This window comes from Equus przewalskii, chromosome 2 (assembly GCF_037783145.1).
Source record: "Equus przewalskii isolate Varuska chromosome 2, EquPr2, whole genome shotgun sequence".
NCBI classification, from domain to species: Eukaryota; Metazoa; Chordata; class Mammalia; order Perissodactyla; family Equidae; genus Equus; species Equus przewalskii.
Window position 1 is genome coordinate 34,106,968 of NC_091832.1, and position 17,135 is coordinate 34,124,102.

At 42.3% G+C, this 17,135-nt stretch overlaps 1 protein-coding gene across 2 annotated transcripts in view; it reads right to left on the minus strand.

Annotated features, from left to right (window-relative positions):
- Positions 1–1,752: 1,752 nt before the first annotated feature.
- Positions 1,753–17,135, minus strand: part of OTUD3 (OTU deubiquitinase 3) — a 28,938-nt gene continuing 13,555 nt past the window's right edge. The window contains exons 4-8 of one of the 2 annotated variants that reach the window (XM_070600749.1): positions 16,311–16,433; positions 9,757–9,888; positions 9,195–9,291; positions 7,870–8,054; positions 1,753–6,870 (exon numbers count right to left, since the gene is read on the minus strand). In XM_070600749.1, the coding sequence (XP_070456850.1) occupies positions 6,697–6,870; positions 7,870–8,054; positions 9,195–9,291; positions 9,757–9,888; positions 16,311–16,433 (711 nt within the window). In that variant the 3' untranslated portion in view covers positions 1,753–6,696. The remainder of the gene's footprint in view (positions 6,871–7,869; positions 8,055–9,194; positions 9,292–9,756; positions 9,889–16,310; positions 16,434–17,135) is intronic. The other variant, XM_070600757.1, reaches the window with a different exon arrangement.

Sequence of the window (17,135 nt, forward strand, 5' to 3'; positions counted from 1 at the left end):
AGCTCACAGCCCTCCTGTCACTACCTCCCTTAATGGTCTGTGTTCTCTTGGGTCATATGATGTGTCCATTTTCCCTCCTGGACTGGAAACTTCTTGAGGACAACGTCCACTTCTGATTGAATGCCCAGAAATAAAGACCCACACGCAGCACAGATTTAGGAAATGTTAGACAGATTCCTGGATGTTTAGATGGGTGAATAAGTGACTAAAAACTGACTATCTTGAGATATCGAAGTCCCTCCACCACAGGTAGGTTCAGACAAGTATCTCCCAGCTGGACAATTTTTCCTTCTGCCAAGCCAGCATCTTTGAAGTGACTGGATTGGTCTTGATCCTTTACAACAGTTTACTTTAAAACAGTTCTGAGCCTCAGCCTCACGGTGGTCTGAGCGTCCGCTTGGGCTGCAGTCCAGCAAAGCCACCTTGGCACAGAGCACATCATGACAAACTTTGATAGTGTCTCAAGGCACGCTTACGCCTCCGCATGCCGGGGACAGGGCTTTGCTGTGGCGTCTGGTGAACAGGTAACTTGAACCTGGGTTTTCAACCCGGCTTTCTCCTAGGCAACCATGGGCAATTCGTTTCCAAGAAGGGACACTGAAACAGCCACTTTCCCCGTTATGGTATTTCAATCTTTAGCTCATAAATTGTCACTCCCTCCGAGTGAGCAATGCTATAGCCTTAGAGGAAAATAGAAATAATAAACCATGTGTTCTCTAATTATTCCCTACCTGGCCTGAGAACACTTCCGTCCTTACAGAGGCATCCAGCCTCACAGACAGAGCCTCACAGGTCCTCTAGACCCAGGCAGGAAGCCCCTCAAATACCACCCGACTTACCAGTGGCCCCTTGGCCTGGCCCCTGCTGAACCACTGTGGAGATGGCACTAAGGAGCCAGGAGTTCCCAGCAGCGGGGAGGTGTGCCTAAATCGGGGCATCACTTTAGTCCTGGAAGATCCTTCAGAAGGACTCAGCTGGGCTAACAGGGATCAGAATGGGTGCCTCACGGGCTCAGGAACTGGAGAGTGTGTGCACCCAGAGGTCCTCAGTCGTGGACCAGGGTAAAAATCACAAAAGGATTCTTTTCTTTCATCCAGGGTATACCAGATACCTTTTGTATCAAGGTACTGTGGAGTCAACTAAAAGCTGCCTGATAAGTATGAGTTAGAACCAGAGAGAGTGGGAGTCTCCAGGCCGAACTCACAAGGACACAGCGAGGCCTGGTGCGACGGCCCAGAGGCCGGTGGGGGCTGGCCCTACTGCACGCGCTGAGGGGGTCTCCTCCCTCTGGTTTCCAGTGGCCACCCTCCTCCTCCTCTTCGGAGGACCTGTTCTAGCTGAGTCCATGCTCCCATCACTTCTGTCCCCGTGTGTCTGGGGGACTGTGCCCCCTCCTAGAATGGGGTCAAACCAACCTTCGGAGTTCTGGAGAAACCCCAAGCTGGCAGCCAACAGACAGCTGCTCCATATTCAGACAACTTCGAATTGTCAGAGATGTTCTCAGACATTAAGCAGAGATCTTCAGCGCTCAGTCCTCTGGATGGCTCTGCCTGTGTGTGGTGGCTGTGCTCGCCCGTGCTAAAGCTACAAGTAGCGGTTTTAAGCTCAGCGAGATTCCAAACAATTAAACAATGGATTGACATTCACACCTCTTCCACGCACAGGTCTCCCAGGAGGATGCTTCCCGGCATGCTCTCTCAGACTCGTGCGCGCAAACAGTGGTCGGAGAGTGACAAAAACCACCCAAAACTCTGTCTTTAAACTAGAATTTATTGTCATACAAAACTCCATTTCATAGATAAAGTGGCACATCTTTGCAGCTTCTATTGCACCAAGTATTGAAGGTTAAAAACACAAAAAAAGAAACATTTGGTTTTGAAAACACTGCAAATAGCCAAGTACAGTACTTTGGTAAATAAAAAACAAAATGGTTCAGATCAACACACTCTGTGGAAAGAAACACGCTAGAGGAAATGACCTACGGACATCGACGAGGGCCACATTTCTCCCCATCGAGCTCCACAGATAAGGCAAGACTTGCTAAGTCTATGGATCATGAGCCCATGGAGGTCTGAAATATCTCCAGACTGAAGCTAGAACAAGTATAGTGCAATTAGAAAAAAAAAAAGAGAAGGTTCCTGAGCCTGTGAAGGCCCCTATGTTCTCCACAGCCACACCTGCCCTCCTTCATAAAGGCGGCTGACGCCCACCAGCACTTGTACATCAGCAAGAGGAACACATAGGTTTCAAGTCCAACTCCTGGCTCTTTTCTTCTTCCCACTGAGCTCAGTGCTGGTGGAGGATGCTGGAAGGGCAGCCAGGGAGGCCAAGGGCCCTTTCCACTATGGAAAATGAAAAGTGAGAGTGAGAAGATATGAGGAGCCCCACACCAGCATTCCCCAAGTTTTGGTCGAAGGACCTGCCAGGGGATCAAATCACAGGCTAAGGTCTCAGAATGAGCTCAAATGATTGTTATGGACGGCTGGCAACAGCAACCTGCTGGAGGCTGACATGCAAAGGACTAGGGGCAGACCACAGAAGTTTCATACAGTGATCATTACACTCCACGACCGTCAGCACAGTGAGCGGAAGTTCTGTATCACTGGTATGTTCTGCTTCCAATAAAGACACCACGCAGAAGCTCCTGCTTTTACAGAAATATACTCTTTACTGGTATCAGCCCCTTCTCAAGTAACTTGGCAAGGATGCTAAGCATTTTAATCAAGCTACAAAGTCATCCTAATTAGGATAGAGAGACTCCGGAAAGTAATCCCTTGGAAGAAATGGTTAAGAGCCTGAGAGTTTCACAGGGACTGGACCTTGGGACACAACAGGGCCAGGCAGTACACAAGGCCCAGCTCTTCCCCAGGGCCAGGCTCTGCGGCACATGTTTCAAGTTCCACATTGCACAAGTGCTTTCAGACTGGGGCTCGCTATCTCCACTCCAAGCCAGTTATCCACATCCCCCTCTAATCTGTGACGGCAGAAGATGTGTTATCATTTAAATATGCCATCTAGATCCTCAACGATACCAGTGGAAAAACACAATTTGCTTCAGTCAGGAACACACACCTTGCAAAAAGTGCCATCAGTAAATCACCTCAGAACAACTGCTGGAAGGCCCCAGAGTTTTAGCAGCACCTGTTCTGAAAGCTGAGATGAAGGACAGCGAACAATGAGGCCAGCAGGACAGAAAGACAGCATCAGACTCCGAGTCTAACGGTTTGCCACAGACAGACAGAGCCTGGAGGTAAAAAGGCGAAGAGCTATGCATCTACCCAAAACGGGAGTCGGGGAGGGCCACAGATGTGACACACTGAAACCGAGACGCTCCATTCCCAGCCCGCCCACCAGGACGCCGCAGGTCAGGGTGACTTGGGCAGCTCTGACTAGGAATCCCAGCTTCCTTTAACCGACTGCATACTCAAGGTGAACGTTCCACAGAGGTAAACGGACAGCATTCTCTGTTGACCCAGTAAAACCCAGGCAGAGTGTGTAGTTTCTCAGAACGAGAGAAAGTGCACATTGTCGACAGGGACTCACTGCGAGTACAGGTCAAGGCCAAAGTCCACGTGATACCTACCTACTTAACATGTGAGCAACCCCCACTTAACACGGCCCCTCCCACCTCACACAGTGAAAGCTCCCCAGGGACGCGGGGCAGGGCATTATAAATTTCCGACACAAATGTTCCCTCCGAGTCCAGCTCGAGCTGCCCCACAGGGAGAGCCCACTTCACAAGCCCTCGGAATCAAAACGGGTTTGGAAGCGTTCTTACAGTTCATAAAAGAAACGAGAGACAACCTCAACTAAACTAAAATCCTTCTTTCTGCCACAATTCCTCAACCAGACTTTGCTCCTGAAAGGACATGTTCATGTTATTGAAAAATTAAATATACATACACATTCTATTCTCTAATTGGTGGCAACTATACTATTTAGAAGTTGTGGTTCTACGTTGTTTTAATACATCTACCTCTCTAGTACAAAGCTGTTGCCACTAAACTTTTATTTCTTATTTGGACATTTAAAAAATCTTTTTTTAAAATCCATAAAACCTCTATATACAGTTTACGAGACTAGTAAGCAGCTAGGACCACTGCCCCAGCCCTTTCCTCCCGGCCTCACTGAAAGATACCAAGACAATCCCATGTAACACAAACCTCTAACAGCCAAGGAACAACACAGAGGGGAAGGAAGATTCGCTTCCTAATGCGGAGTCACATGAGCGCCTGCACTAGGGGACAGGCACTGACAACAGCCATCCCAGAACTAAATGCACGGGGCCCCCACTGTGGCTGCCAGTGGACTACTTTTCAAGTGCTTAGCAAGGCAGCCAAGTATATGGATTCCATCTACCTCCTACTTCGCTGAGACTGAGGCAGTGAAGTCTAAACTCAACCCTAGCTAGAAGACAGCACTAAAGTTGGACACATACACCCCATTTCTAATAATTAACATACTGAACACAGATCAATTGTAACTAGAAAACCATGAAATGGAAACAAAAGAAAATTACTGAAGCTATTTGATTAGTTTTTAAAACCACTATTATTTTACCCCAGAAATGCTGGTCTGTTATCAGAATTAGGTAATTTATAAATAAATGTGCCCAATATTCTTTAATAACTTTAACAACTTATAAAACTTCTAAAACCCAAAAGGGCCTAAGGCCACCTTCATTCACCAAGTAACTAAAGCAATTCTACTATTTCTGACAATGGGACTCCCTTAAGCTATTTCTGACTCCTAATTCTGCTCAATATCTGATGCACAATCTTGATCTTTCTGAGAGGATCTGGGCTGCTGCACTCTCGCAGCACAGACAGACAAGAAAGAGTGTTCCTTAGAGAAGCTCAGCCACAGGATCTGCCCAGAGCTGAAAGCCAAGAGAACAGGAGATCCTGAGGCAGTGGCCCTCACTCCTTCGGAGACAGCAAGGCAACGCGGACCCTTCCCACGTTTGGACTGACTGCTCGAGCCTCAAACTCAGAACTCTGGGATGTGCAAAGAAAAAGTGCTGTGCAGTTTCCAAATCTGCTAACTATTACAATGTACTGTACCAGGAAGAAGCCCAAAGCACCATGTCCTGGGAGCAATTCCAAGAGACTACTGATAATCCAACCACAAAAAGTCACCAATTCAAACAGACAAAAATTAAAGTACATTATCAAAACAGAAGAAAGCAAAGTGCCTGCTAATAGAGACAACCCAATGATCCAGGACCAGCCCAGACAACGACACATCTACAAGTCAAAACTTTTTCATAGTTTTCCCTTCACCTCAGAACTTTCATAATTTTGAAACTTGAGTGGCGGGAGAGAGAATTTGCCTTTTGATTCAGCATATATTAATCATCCACATATCAGGTCCCCAAACAGCAAAGACTGTCCCAGACTGGCCACTTCACTCAGGAGACGGCACATCCGCTAACTCGGTTTCAGGAACAACATCTCTCCACTGCCCACATCTGTCCGTTTCAGAACTCCAGAGCGGAGTCATTCAAAGGCCTCAGCCCAAGCATGTTCTCTGCCCTGTAGGTCTGACCTAAGTCATCGACAACTGTCAGATGCTGGAGAGTTTTTCCAACATCAAAATCCCAAACAGCAGCTCAAAAAAAAGAAATAAACACAGCATTTTATGAGTTTTCATTTTCACAATAGTAAGAAAATTTAACAACAGACCACGTTACCTTTTACTTCTCTGAAGGCATCTTTCTGAGTCTAGGATAGTAGGGAAGAAAATAGTTACTTCACATGCAAACACGAAACACCTGAGATATTCTTCCAGACATCCTTCCCCTACAAAATCCAGTAACTCTTCAGACTCTTCCTAGACAAAAATTCAGAAATCCCTTGCTTCCTCCCTTTGCAACTAGGGCTTCTGCTCTCCATTCTATCAGAATCCCAGAACCATGTGAGCAGTAACATACCGTCTCCTCATTGTCAAAGACAACTACCAAAAACTCAACAACGCTCTTTATTTTCCAGCAAAGCCCAGGCCTAATTAACAGTCAGGCGCATTTATCACATGGCTTGAGGGCAACGGACCAACAGCACCTGCATCCTACCTGAAATAACATCAGAATCAGTAAGGAGAGGAACACAGTTGTTTAGTTTCCCCCCTGACTACAGGCCACAGCCTCATATCATATTACTTTGGGAAAACACTTCCTGAATTATTTTCTGATTAACTTGGTTTAGAAGAAAATTAAATCTAAACAGGTTCCTGAGTTGGAGATTGCTTATAAACCATCCTGTGTATCAATATCTATTTGAAAATGAAAGAGAAACTTGTCATTCTGAATTTCTAGCAACTAATCTAAACAACTTCATGAACAATTACAACAAAACTCACCACAAGTGTTAAGGAAAGCTCCAGCGTCACTTAACTCTGATGTTTAGGGGAAATAAAACCACACTTAAAAGGTTTTTCCTGACCCAACTATCCACCTCTAAAACTCGATATTTTAATTACAGAACATGAATGGCTTCACTGCACTTTCATAAAATAAAACACATCACTAACAAAACTTTGAACAAAAAAGAGGCAGCTTGAAGGAAATTAACTCAGAGTGCAAGCCTCCGTGTGGATTCCGCAGGCTGTGTCTCATCCTGTCGAGGACGGCCTCACTGGAAAGCCTGGTACGCAGCGGTCCATTTTCCATCCACGCCTGCGACTCCCAGAGGGCCAGAGTCAGATGTTGAGAGCAGCGAAGGTCTTCACCAAGGTGACCTGCGTGTTCGCATCTGCTTCACTTCTGTTGTCCCTATGGTTGCTCCTGCTCTCCAGGGCTTTGTGACGGTGCCTCTCCTCCTGTCGTTTCTTCTTCTCTAGTCGCTGCTGCTCTTTCCTCTGTTTGTTTGTGACCTGAAAGAGAAGATAGCTGGTGAGGCGCCAGCACAGCTGACTCAGGCTGCCGCCTGCTGAAGAAAGACGTGGGGCTGACAGAGGCAAAGGGCACACGCTGCCTTTCAACAACCGCAGAGGAAACCCACCCAACTGACCAAAAATTATTTTCCATCACTGCTCAAATTTACACTTAAATTTCTATCCCCTTGCTCAGCTAGCAAACAAAATCAACTCCATTCTCCTCATAAACCAATTCAAAATGAACTGAAGAAACATTAACCCAGTCCAGCAAGAGATAACACTCAAACAGGCCAGAGGACACCTTTCTCTACATAATTTAGTGGCCCAGGGAATCCTAACACAGTCCTCAGAAGCTTCCTGCATCTTTGCCTCTGCCTGTGGCTTTTATTATATTGCATTTTGAGCTGAGAATTTCTTGGTCAAGACTTTAAAATGAACTCCAAATTCAGTAAAATGAACAGTGTCATATACTACTTGTGGGAGTCGGGGGTGGAGAGGGGAGACATACAACATTTTGGGGAAGCACTTGACAATTTACCAAAAAGCCTTGAAAAGATTCAAAGATCCATGCCCTTTAACCTGTCAGTCCTTCTTCTGGGACTCCAGCCAAGAAAATAATGCAAAATACAAGGATTTGTACACAAAGTTGTTCACTGTGGATGACAGCATTAATGAGAAATAGGAGTTTAGCACGTTGATTAACCGGGAAGCACCCAGACATGTAGTAACCTCAGGCGGGCAAAGGAGACTACGTGTGCACACAGAGCACAGGGCGTTCTTCCTTCCTTTGGCGTAGGTGACCTTCCTACACCAAACAGGACGGGCAAGGTCTTCATTCTGCTTCTTGATATACCCTCATGCACTCCCCGTATCTTCTACAGTAACTACTTATACAGACCAAAAGAAAATGACGCACTAAAATAAACTCCAAGTTCCCACCACCACCACCACCGCATTACAGCAGCAACCATGTCCCCTCCACCCCATCTTTCATACCTTTGGGAGCTGGTTTTTATTTGCTTTGTTTTCTTCACTTGGGCTGGCCCGCGCCTTATTGTTTTCAGTCCTGCCTTCATTTAAGCCCTGGTTTCCAAAGCCTCTGGTGTCACTGCCACCCTCCTCCCATAAAGGGCCATACTGTTTCAGTACTCGGCCACTGGACTCGAGGTTCTCCTCTGCATCTTCCAAAGAAAGATATTTTATTAGAATTGCGAACCTAAGACAGTTACACAATGCGATCGTTGTTAAATGGCTCCAAAAATACCTGGGTTCCTAGATCACTGTCATTTGGAAAGCAGGTTTCCTTGAGGCAAAATTCTAACACCAAGTCAATACAGCGGGCAAGATAGGGAAAAAACCACTGGTAAAATTGGGAAGAGAAATTTAAAGCAACGTGTTTACCAGCATCATCATCAGCTTCCCACCAGCAGAGTCTCTTATTAGATTAAAGCACTTTCGACCATGAATTTTTAGGGGGGGATCTTTCATTCGCACCCAAAAACCAGAAAAGAAATAGGCTCTGAAGCTGTGATGTCCAATACAGTCGCCACTGGCCACATATGGCTATTTAAATTCAAATTAATTACAGCGAAATAAAATTTAAAATTTAGTTCCTCAGCCTCACTTAGCCACATGTCAAGTACCCACCACACTGGACAGCACGGACACGGGGCAGGGCCACTTTAGAGGCACAAAGACCACACTACCTACAGTTTTCTAAGAAGGCTTAGCAAACGTATAAAGAGGATGGTAATACCCAATCACATAGAAATCTACCATGCCAGGAACAGTATCTGGCACATAATATCTGGCAGTGCAAGTACTGAAATCATTTTAAATAAATGACAGTAAATAAAAAACAGTAAGATGTCACATCTTTTTCCCTCCCTCTAAGACACAAAATTAAACTCAGTTCAAGTAAAAAAAGTCTGAATTATCAGCAGTTGATAGGTTCTAGTAATTTAAATATTTCCATCAGAAAAATAAGGTATTTTTCTCTCCATAAATTTTGGTTATCATTTTGGTTTTATAAAGGAGTCTTAACTCTCAAAGGACAAAGTCTTCCCTGACACTCTCCACCCCTTCCCAAACTGGGTGAGGTGGCCTTTTCATGTGCTCCCCCAGCACCCTGCCCCCGACTCCATTAAGTATTGTTGTATCTGTTTACTTATCTGTCTCCACTGCCCTAGATGATAACCCGCATTCTGCTGGATGAATAAACGACAGTATAATTACTACCCGTGACTCGATTAAAAATAAATATTTGGAAAATGGCCAATACAATCATTTTGAAAGCTCATAAATATCCATCACAGACTTACTATTTCTTTTCCCCTGGTTCATCTGAAGCATGGCAATTATTGCAGATTCAATATTATAGTTTTCAGCTTCCAGGTTCTGGACTATCAAATCAAAATCCTATCCAAGAAACAAAGGAACACTTCAAGACTATGGGTATATTTTTCTACCTATCACTACTTCAACAATTTGATAAATAAAAAGATGCAATAGTGAGAACTGAGGCAAGGTTTCAAGACCCTTTCCATTTAGAAAATGTCTTAATTTTCAGTAACGTTGGTTATCTGAAATAACTATTTAAAATAAATACATTCTTTATAAAACAGCACTGATGAGAAAAAAATAAATCCACAGACTTCCTTAGGATTTTGAGCAGTATTGGGTAAAGTCTAGCAAACGAGAGGGAAATGAATAAACAGCTCTCATTAAGTCACATCGCATAACCTAATCAAACTACAAACGTCATGGACCTTTTGTGGTCCAGCAGGTGTTGGCACACTAGAGCGGAGCTACAGAACCAGCAGGTAAGCTGGGCACAGCACCGCTCGTTACAAATCATTACCACTGCAGGACAGAAACACTAACTGAACATCCAGTTGCACTGCACACTTTCTGGACAGCATCTTCTACTTCATCTCTCAGGTCATCTTCAAAGTCCACTCCTTTTGTCTTGATCTTTTCTCTTTTATTTGATTCATCTTGATGAAGCATCTGAAACTAAAGGAATTATAAAAAGTAATAATCATGGAACTTGAGCAAACTATGTTTAGAATCCTCAACATAGGAAGATGCCCTAATCTCAAAAACATTCAAATATATGGGGAAAAGACTCTAAGAACAACCTTAAGGGAATAGCAATGACTAGGCTAAATTTGATCCAGACATTGAGATTCCAGGCCACAAGAGAAGTATTACAAAGAAAGGCCCAGAATACAATTCCATTTACAATTGCAACAAAAAGAATAAAATACCTAGGAATAAACCTAACCAAAGAGGTAAAGACCTATACACCAAAAACTATAAAACACTGTTGAAAGAAACAGAAGAAAAATATTCCATGCTCTTGGATTGGAAAAATTAACATAGTTAAAACGTCCATACTTCCTAAAACAATCTACAGGTTCAATGCAATCCCTATCAAAGTTCCAATGACATTTTTCACAGAAATAGAACAAAGAATCCTAAAATTTATATGGAATAACAAAAGACCACAAATAGCCACAGTAATCCTGAGAAAAAAGAACAAAGGTGGAGGTATCATACTCCCTGATTTCAAAATATACTACAAAACTATAGTAATCAAAATAGCATGGTACTGTCACAAAAACAGACACACAGATCAATGGTAGAGAATCGGGAGCCCAGAAATAAACCAAAACACCTATGGACAGCTAATTTTCAATAAGGGAGCCAAGAGCACGCAATAGAGAAAGGAACGTCTCCTCAATAAATGGTGTTAGGAAAACTGGAGAGCTACATGCGAAAGAATGAAAGTAGACCCTTATCTTACACCATACACAAAAATTAACTCAAAATGCATTAAAGATTTGAATGTAAGACCTGAAACCATGAAACTTCTAGAAGAAAACATAGTCAGTATGCTCTTCGACATCAGTCTTAGTAGCACATTTTCCACTACTGTGTCTGACCGGGCAAGGGAAATAGAAAAAATAAACAAATGGGGCTATATCAAACTAAAAAGGTTCCACACAGCAAAGGAAATCAACAAAACAAGACGACAACCTAACAATTGGGAGAAGATATCCGCAAACCATGTATCTGATAAGGGGTTAATATCTAAAATATATGAAGAACTCACACATTTCAACAACAAAAAAACTAACAACCCAATTAAAAAATGGGCAAAAGAGCTGAACAGACATTTCTCCAAAGAGTATATACAGGTAGCCAACAGGCAGAAGAAAGGATGTTCAACATTACTAATTACTGGGGAAATGAAAATCAAAACTACAATGAGATACCACCTCACACCCATCAGAATGGCTATAATTAACAAGACAGGAAATAACAAGTGTTGGAGAGGATGTGGAGAGAAGGGAACTCTCATACACTGCTGGTGGGAGTGCAAACTCGTGCAGTCACTACGGAAAACAGTATGGAGATTCCTCAAAAAATTAAGAATAGAACTACCATACAATCTAGCTATTCCACTGCTGGGTATTTATCCAAAGAACATGAATGCATAAAGATATATGCTCCCCCTATGTTCATCGCAGCATTACTCACAATAGCCAAGACTTGGAAGCAACCTAGGTGCCCATTAAGGGAAGAATGCATAAAGAAGATGTGGTGTGCATACACAATGGAATACTACTCAGCCATAAAAAAGGATGAAATCTGGCCATTTGTGACAATGTTGATGGACCTTGAGGATAATGTATTATCCTAAATGAGAAAGTCAAATACCATATGATCTCACGAATAAATAGAAGATAAGAGCAACAACAAACAAACACATAGAGACAGAGATTGGATTGGTGGTTACCATAGGGGAAGTGGGGAGGGAGGAAGGCGAAAGGGGTGATTAGGTACATGTGTGTGGCGATGGACTGTAATTAGTCTTTGGGTGGTGAACATGATGTAATCTACACAGAAATTGAAATATAATGATGCACATCCGAAATTTATATAATGTTATAAACCAATATTACTGCAATAAAAAAAAAGATTCCTTCTAGCTCTAATAAACATCCTGAGATTTTTTTAGTCACCAAAAAAGAAAAAAGAAAGAAAGTCCCAAGATACGGGATAAACTATTCAGCAAGAATGGCATTAGAACTCCTAGAGTTTCTAGATACCAAGATTTTGGGAGTGACTGCTAACTCGTGCAGCACACATCTGTCTCAACTGATTTCCAGAGCTGTGAGCTTAATGACAGCAGAGATCCTCTACACTAGCACCCGCCAAGCTTTTGCAGCAGGACAACTCGTCTTGAAGAAACATACATACGCTTCTCATCTGGTTCGCCAGGCTCCATTTGATCATCAGCAACCTTCCGTGCGAAGCTCCTGTGCCAATGGACAGGCACAGGTGAGCAGGACTCATCTAACCTCGTGTGCACACCACCACACTCACGGGAACCTGTCAATCCAAATTCTAAAACCACAAAGAGCAGCTCACTTGGCGTCCATGAGGCCTTTACAAGCCAAGCCTAAAGCAGAAAAGGTAAAATCATCCCTCCGGCTGCTCAGGTGCCTTCTCCCTCTGCTTCCTATTAACGCAGGGAGATGGTAAACGGGCAAGGACACTTCTATTTTTTGCATGTAAAAGTGTAAGTGGAATCCAGTAATGTGTAGTATATTCCTTAAAATGCTAATAAAAAGCAACCTATTATAAAATAATACCCTGACAATTTGGCAACGTGAACCAAGAGTCTTTGAAATTTATCCAAAGGAAATGTGTCAAGCATAGACAAGATTCATGTAAAAGTGCACATCACAGTGCTATCCAAGTGGTGAAGGACGGGGAACATCCTAAAGCTTCCAGAGTGTGGGGACCATTAAACAACCACAGTAAATCCGTAGAATGATGCTTCATTCCCATTAAAGTGAGGAACACAATAAAGATTTTCACTACTACTGTTATTATTTAACAAGGTTTTGGAGGTAACAGCTAATGCAATTAACCAAAAAGAAAAAAACGAAGTATAAAATTGAAAAGGTGGGGCCGGCCCCAGGGCCGAGTGGTTGGGTTTGCACACTCTGCTTCGGCGGCCTTCGGTGGCCCAGGGTTTCACCGGTTTAGATCCTGGGCACGGACATGGCACCGCTCATCAGGCCACACTGAGGCAGCGTCCCACATAGCACAACTAGAAGGACCCACAACTAAAATATACAACTATGTACTGGGGGGATTTGGGGAGAAAAAGCAGGGAAAAAAAAAAAAGATTAGCAACAGTTGTTAGCTCAGGTGCCAATCTCTAAAAAAAAAAAATTGACAAGGAAGGAGAAAAGTTATCACTATTTGCAGATGATATAATTCTATACCCAAAAAACAGAGTGAACCAAAACACTACGACAAAGAAGAAGAATTCTGGCAAATCACGTATCTATAAGAATCTGGTATCCAGGATATACAAAAAACTCTTACAACTCAACAACAAAAGCACAAATACCCCAGTTAAAACATGGGCAAAGGACTTGAATAGACACCTCTCCAAAGATATACAAATGGCCAACAAGCACATGAAAAGATGCTCAACATCATTAGTCATTAGGGAAACGCAAATCAAAACCATGAGACACCACTTCGTACCTAGTAGGATGGCCATAATTTTAAAAGGGAAGAAAGAAAAACAGTATTGGTGAGGATGTGGAGAAAGCGGAATCCTCAACAGATTGCTGGTGGGAATGTAAAACACTGCGGCTACTGTGGAAAACAGTGTGGCAGCTCCTCAAACAGTTAAACAAATAACTACCATAGGAGCCAGCAACTCTATTCCTAGGTATACACCCGAAAGAGTGAAACAGGTACGCAAACAAATACTATACACAAATATTCACAGCAGCACTCTTCATAATAGCCAAAAGGTGGAAACAACCCAAATGCCCATCAACAGATGAATGATAAACGAAACGTGGGATATCCATACAATGGAATATTATTCAGCCTTAAAAGAGAACCAAGTACTCAGATATGCTGCAACACAAATGAACCTTGAAAACATTACGCTAAGTGAAAGCCAGACACAAAAGGCCACATACTGTATGATTCCATTTCTATAAAATGCCTAGAATAGGTCATTCCATACAGACAGAAAGTAGACTGGTCATGGCTGGAGGAGAAAGGAAAGGGGGAGTGAGTGCTTATTGGGCACGAGGTTTCCTTTTGGGACGATGAAAACGTTTTGGAACTGGATGGAAGAAGTGGCTGCACAGCTTTGGGTTCGGCAGTACTCAGGGCCACTGAATTGTACACTTTAAAACGGTTAATTTTATGTTATGTGAATTTTACCTCCATTAAAAAAAGAATTCTGTAGGATAGCTGGTACACACATAATTAACATTTTGTTAACAACTCTCATATATACAGCTAGATAACAAGCTGGGAAATGTAAAGGGAAAAGATCCTTTCCTCACAATAGGATCAAAAAACACAAACATCTAAGAATAAACTTAGCAAAAAATGGGAAAGACCTACATGAAGAAAACGCTCCTCCAGATCACCAAAAAAGTTGATTAGACAAATAAAAAAGCTTATCAGGTTCTTGGCTAGGAAGATTCAACATCATAAAGATGTCAATTTTTCCTTAAGTTAATCTATTAATTTAATGAGATCCCAATAAAAACAAATATCAACAGAACTTCTTTTTAACTAGACATTCTAACATTCATATATCAAACAAAAAAAGAATATACAGGAAAGTATAAAAAAAGTAATGAGTGAAAAATTCTACCAGATTTTAAAATAGACTCTTACTTAATTAACATAATGAACACATTAACACATGAACAGAGAAACCAGTGAAGCAAAATCAATGTCTAGAAATAGAACCACACGCATATGGGAATTTAGTGTATGAAAAAAGGCGGCATTTTGAATCAGTAGAGAAAAGCTGTATAATTAATAAATGTTTTGAATACAACTAGGTAACCACAAGGAAAAATACAGAGTTGGATCCAAACCCTCATACCTTTATATGAATATAAATTCCAAATAGAGACAAGATTTCATTTTCTTTAAAAAAAATGAAACCATAAAAGTGCTAAAATAAACGATGGGAGAATTCTTTCTAACCTCAAGAGTGGGAAAGGCCTTCCTAATTATGACCCCAAACCCCGAAGACGTAAGAAAGCTTGATAAATTTAACCACATAAAAATCTAAAATTCCTTCAGAGCACAGAATAAAAACACAAATAATAGGCTGTGAAAAAATATTTGCAACTCATACCACAGACAGAGGTTAATAATTTCCCTAATACATGGTCTCCTAAAAATCACTAAGAAAACTTAATAGAAAAAAAATAGGCAAAGAAAATGAATACAGCTCACAAAAAAGGAAATAAAAATAAGTCAAATAAAGTAACTAGTAAGAGAAATACAAATTAAAACTACGTTAACAATTTTTCCCCTAGCATCGAAAAAGATTAGAAAATCTGACAGCACACTGAAGGGGCAAAGGTGCAGGCAGTGACATATATTTTGAGTAGCGGTGTAGACTGGGAAAAACTCTCTAAAGAGCAGTTTGGCAACACCTGTCAAAATCATACAGGCAGTAAGGCCCTTCTAGGAACTGATGCCACAGGTACACTCACACGTGTGTGAAAAGACGCAGAGATACAGCAACACACGCTGTTTGTAAAAGCAAAACTTCGAAAGCCCCTAAAGGTCCCCAGAAGGGACTGGTCACACACAGCCTAATGCGTCCATACAACACAAGACCATGCAGCCATTTGAAGAGATGCGCGAAGTTCCTTCCGGACTGCTACAAATTAAACTCCACGACATGTTCAATCTGACAAGCACAGGGCAGAACAGCATGTGCAGGATGCTACGAGTGGGGGTAGGGAGAGTGTAAAACAGCAAAAGTGGAATACATGCACAAACGCACACATTTGCTTGCTATGTAAAATATCTCTAGGAGATTTTATGATATACTGATGACAATGGTCACGTCCAGGAAGGGAAACAAGGTTGGGAGAGTGACTTCACTTTATTTTTTTAAATTACAAAGAAAGCACATAATAATGCCAGAAAAGGCTTTTCAAATAACGTTACTTGATAAAAGCAGGAAACAAAGCTATATAAATACCAAAGCAATAACAAAAATTCTGTCCAGGTAGTTGACTTTGTGGACTTTTCATTTTCTTTACTTTTTCTATAGTTTCCAAACTTTAGATACAAAGCATGGAGTAATTTTAAAACAAAAAAGAAATTTAAAATTTCTATATAAATTATATTCATGTAATCATAGCTATCAGCTATTAGGGAAAGCAAAAGAATGACAAGAAATTTTATCCGTCACTCTCACCTGAGCTAAAAACAGTAAACAATCATGCCACAGATTCTTAAAGGCACCTTTCCATAAAACGTTACTAGTTTTCAGCTCCAGGGCATTTGGCACTTGCCCTGGTTCCTCCAGGGCTGAGAGCACAGAAGAAACCAGAGGCCACACTCACATCGGTCTGGAGATGTGCAGGTGCTTCTGAGTTGTCGTTGATCCTCCGCACACTGTCATAGTGCTCTCCATACCGATAGGCAATGTGTAACTCCCGCACGTTGCTTTTGTCTGTACCACGGATCTGCAGGCAAGAGAAGGAGAGATGCCAGCGAGGACTTGGACGGTGTCGACTTTGTCCAAGAAATGCCCAGGAAGCCCCGTCAACAGGCTCTACACAGACACAGACTGGGAATATGACTGGGGCGTGCCAGAGGGCTGGGCTGGAAGACAAGGTGTCTGAGAAGCAGCCGCTGCAACAAGAGCAGCGGTGCCGCACCCTGGGCACTGGGTCCTGTGTTCTTAGCTTCTGCATTAATTTGCAGGAAAAAATAAAGGAAAGGCGTTTTTTCTTTAAAAAAAAAACTGCTTAGGCAAGTTCTGAATTATCTCTCTCCCACCCATGTATGCACACTTCTTTGTGCTTACTAATATGTAATGATATGGAAATAAATCCATTTGAAAACACATATTCAAAAACGAGGGGCAGATTTACAGTGCAGTTTTATAACGAAAACTTAACATGAACTTAAATGAGCTTAAGCTTCAGGGGCGCTAGTACCTTTCAGCCCCTCAAACGCACAGGCCCCTTCCAAGAGGCAAAGCCCAGGGCCAGATGCAGGTTTGTTGGGCTTGAAACTCAAACAATCATGGAGCCCTCTTTGAGAAAAAGAATACAAAATTACCATTATAATATTGCTAGACTGCCTCCCAAGACCTCGAAAGGAGGCCATAAAAATGAGGGCCCTGACAGCTGTGCTCCACAGTAAACCTACCTCTGCTGTTA